This window comes from Elephantulus edwardii, unplaced genomic scaffold, assembly GCF_000299155.1.
Source record: "Elephantulus edwardii isolate Elephantulus edwardi_28Jun2011 unplaced genomic scaffold, EleEdw1.0 scaffold00235, whole genome shotgun sequence".
NCBI classification, from domain to species: Eukaryota; Metazoa; Chordata; class Mammalia; order Macroscelidea; family Macroscelididae; genus Elephantulus; species Elephantulus edwardii.
Window position 1 is genome coordinate 368,547 of NW_006399985.1, and position 3,603 is coordinate 372,149.

A 3,603-nucleotide genomic window follows, 5' to 3' on the forward strand; every position below is an offset into this window, starting at 1 on the left:
GGGTCCTGGACGGCGTGAGGGGACGGGGAAGGTGATGGGGTGTAGAGCAGCTGGAGAACGTGTTACGTGAGGGGGTCCTGGACGGCGTGAGGGGATGGGAAACGGGCATTGCTTCAGTGTGTCTGAGTTCTTTCAATCCTGGCCTTTGTTGGGTGCGATGAGAAAGCCTGCTGTCTTGAAGGAGTGATTAGAGTCCGACTTCTTACCTTCTGAAGAGCCCCTCGAACAGGTAGCCTGTCACTGGTGGCCTAGTGGTAAGGAGTTTCACTGCTAACCTGAAGGCAGGTAGTTCAAACCTACCCTCTTCTCCAAGGAAGGGAAAATAAGGGCCAGTCTCCTCCCTGCGATTTCCAGGCTCTGAAAACCCGCTGAGGGTCTGCTCTGCATCACGTCTGTCTTGATGGCAAATGAGGATTTTGAGTTTGAGAAACTATAATAAGGGCTCTGTTAGCACCGTGTCTAACATGCTGCACTGTTAACAGAATGGTCAGCAGTTCAAGTCCGCCAGCTTCTCCAAGGGAGCTGGATGGGCGAAGGAGCAATCCTAATCTCCTGGTAGGACGTGCCGCCTGGAAACCCTGTGGAGGGTCCCTGCGAGTCAGGACGGCCTCCACAGCAGGCCTGGGACCGGGAGGGAGGCCTGCGCTGCAGCACGTGCTGGGACCAGAGGAAGAGCTCTGGGGCCGGGGAGCTCCGGGGACCTTTGTGGGGACTCCTTCGTGCTGTGTCCAGAGCTCGTGTCTTCCTGACTTGCCTTCTCCGACAGGCTTGACTATCGCCAGGCGCATCCAGATCTCGGACTTACCCCAGCTGGTCGCTGCTTTCCACAGCCTGGTGGGCCTGGCGGCTGTGCTCACCTGCATCGCCGAGTACATTGTCGAGTACCCACATTTTGCCACGGACGCGGCTGCAAATCTCACCAAGATCGTGGCTTACCTCGGTACCTACATCGGCGGAGTCACCTTCAGCGGCTCTCTTGTTGCCTATGGAAAGCTGCAGGGTAAGTGGTTCAGCAGAGTGCGTTGGGGCCGCGGTGCGTGTTCACGTCACCCGTGACTCATAGCGACCCTGCGGACGAGGGGTCTGCCTTTGCCCTGCCTGTGCCAGCCTCACCGTCTTGGCACACTTGAGCCAGTTACTGCATTCACTGTGTCAGTCCATCTCCTTGTGGGGCTGACCGTTCCCAGCATGATGTCCTCCAAGAACTGACCCCTCCTGAAAATATACCCCAAGTGTGTGAGATGAAGTTTTACCATCCTCATAGAGCTAAAAAAAATGATTCAGGTGTTTGGAGGGTCCACGTCACCTGAAGGATATCAGCGCACATTCAGAAATGCATTTAAAAAGTGTTCTCCCATGAAGATGACTTCCATTTATTTGTCCTTTAAATCTCACTGAACTTGGAGGCTATCTTTTAGAAGCTGACAGCTGTTGGAGGAAACCCACAGGCATTTGCCCAAAGGACTAGTTGACATTTGACAATACAGACAAACAGAATGACAGAATGGAATCCTTGGGTGGGGCCAGCTCTGTGAGTTCATGGAAATGAACTTTATCACATTTTCTCTGTTAGAGAGAAGCCTGTTGATGACGGTTGTGTGGTTGGTAAATAGCACTTGTTTTGAAAAATAAATGCACAGGTAGGCCTTCCTCCTGGCAGGTTTTTTGCTGCCGAAGTCAGTCATCATAACAGTGGAAATGGGGTGGCGAGGGGTGTGTGGGGGGCACACTTGCCTGTTTTCCATCATTTCACCACGTTGTGAATCTCTCCAGAAATTGGCTCTTGGTCCCGCTTCTCAGCGATGATTAATGTTGAGAGAGGAACCTGCTTCCAGCCTGAAACTTTTGCCTCGAGCTTTGTCTTTGGAGACAGCTGACTTAACAAGGGTTTTCTCCCTTGGGCTCAGCAGGTGGGGTGGGAAGTGCTGGTGTCCTGGGGCTTCGTATTACAGGCAGGCCTCAAGAACTGACTTAGCAGCGTCTGCCTTGCTCATGGCTGGGGCAGGAGATCACATTTTAATTCCATGATCACGGCGGGTAGAGAAATTGTTACATAACCAAAGTTAAGGAAAAGAACAATGAAGCTGAATCCTACTTTTCCCCTTTCTACAAATACTGGTTTGTAAGAACTCCTAAGTGGCTCTGATGTTTTGGGGTCTGGTGACATAAAGTGACATTTCCCAGTCCCGGCTGCTTCTCATAGTGAGTGCTGGTAGCCTAGGATGAAATGACTGTGGTGGAGAGGACTTCCCTTGGCACATTCCAGGCTCTGAACACCCTGTGCTTGGCCGTAGGCATCCTGGGATCTGCCCCTCTCCTGCTCCCCGGAAGACACTTGCTCAATGCGGGCTTGCTGGCTGCGAGCGTCGGGGGGATCATCCCCTTCATGCTGGACCCCAGCTTCACCATGGGCATCACCTGCCTGGGTTCTGTCTCCGCGCTCTCTGCTGTCATGGTAAGAGGCCAGAGGTGGACCCTTCAGACTTAGGGAGGGCTGCAGGGCTATTATCTGTTCACGATGCAGGTAGAAATGGAACATGGGAGACAAAAAATGTGGATTTAAAATGACCTTGTGCTTGTTGTGCGCCGTCCAGTGGGAACCGACCCTCCAGCGTGTCTTCAGAAGCAGTAAATCGCACGGGAGGAGATTGCCCGTGTTTCTCCAGCAGAGCAGCTGGTGGGTTAGAACCACGTGCCTTTGTATTAGCAACACGACTCCTTACCACTCGGCCACTGGAGTGTCCTGAAATGACGTTACAGGTTGATTCTTTTCAGAATCTGGAAAGCAGAAAAGTTGAGAGGACAGTGATTTTTCTCTCAAGTTCCTGTCCCGCTCAGAGCTGTGACAGGTGTGACCCTCCGTGATCTGGTGTCTTTGTCCGGTGGTGCCCAGGAGCTTAGAAACCGCATAGGGCCCTAGTGCCGCCCCGCAGACCCTGGGGAGGGCAGAGCCTCCGTCAGCCTGTGAGGTTCACACGGTACGTGTGACGTGGGCCCCGGCCATCAGGTGCTCACCACTTGCAGAGTAAAGAGGACAAAGCTTTGGCTGTGGGCGTGTCGCTAGGAGAGGCTGTTCTTGGAGAGGGCCGGCATGCTTGGGAAGGTGGAGGGTCGGTGAAGGAGAGGAAGACTCTCAGCCAGATGGACTGACACAGTCACTGCAGCTTTGGGCTCCAGTGTGTCAGATGGTGAGGACGGCACAGGACAGGGCAGGGCTCAGGTCTGTTGGTCATAGAGTCACTGGGAGTCACACCCGACTGGACAACACCTAACAAAAACAACATGTGTTCAGCGAGAGGGGTCCCTGGGACTTCCATGAGCAGGTTTGATCTGTTTTCCTCTGAGGGAGCTCTGTGGCATAGGATGTAAGGAGCTGTGCTCTAGCCAAGGAGCCCCGCCTTTCTGGGGGTTCAGGTCCACCAGAGGCTCTGGGGTAGAAGGTGGACAGCCTTCCCATGTGACCCACAGTCTCTGAAAGCCCACTAGAGGGTCGTGGAGCGGTTCTGACTCCATGGTAACTCTTGAGCCAAGTGTGTTTATGGTGCTGTCAGCCGCCATTGTTGGTCCCGACTCTGAGCAACTCCCCCACTCCCAGCAGCCCCC

The 3,603-nt window shown here is 53.9% G+C and overlaps 1 protein-coding gene across 1 annotated transcript in view; it reads left to right on the forward strand.

Moving 5' to 3' along the window:
* The window catches only part of NNT (nicotinamide nucleotide transhydrogenase), a 172,064-nt gene that overhangs the window by 93,519 nt on the left and 74,942 nt on the right, over positions 1-3,603 (forward strand). Inside the window, exons 14-15 of the mRNA XM_006898607.1 lie at positions 767-1,000; positions 2,295-2,455. Coding sequence (XP_006898669.1) covers positions 767-1,000; positions 2,295-2,455 — 395 coding nt within the window. The remainder of the gene's footprint in view (positions 1-766; positions 1,001-2,294; positions 2,456-3,603) is intronic.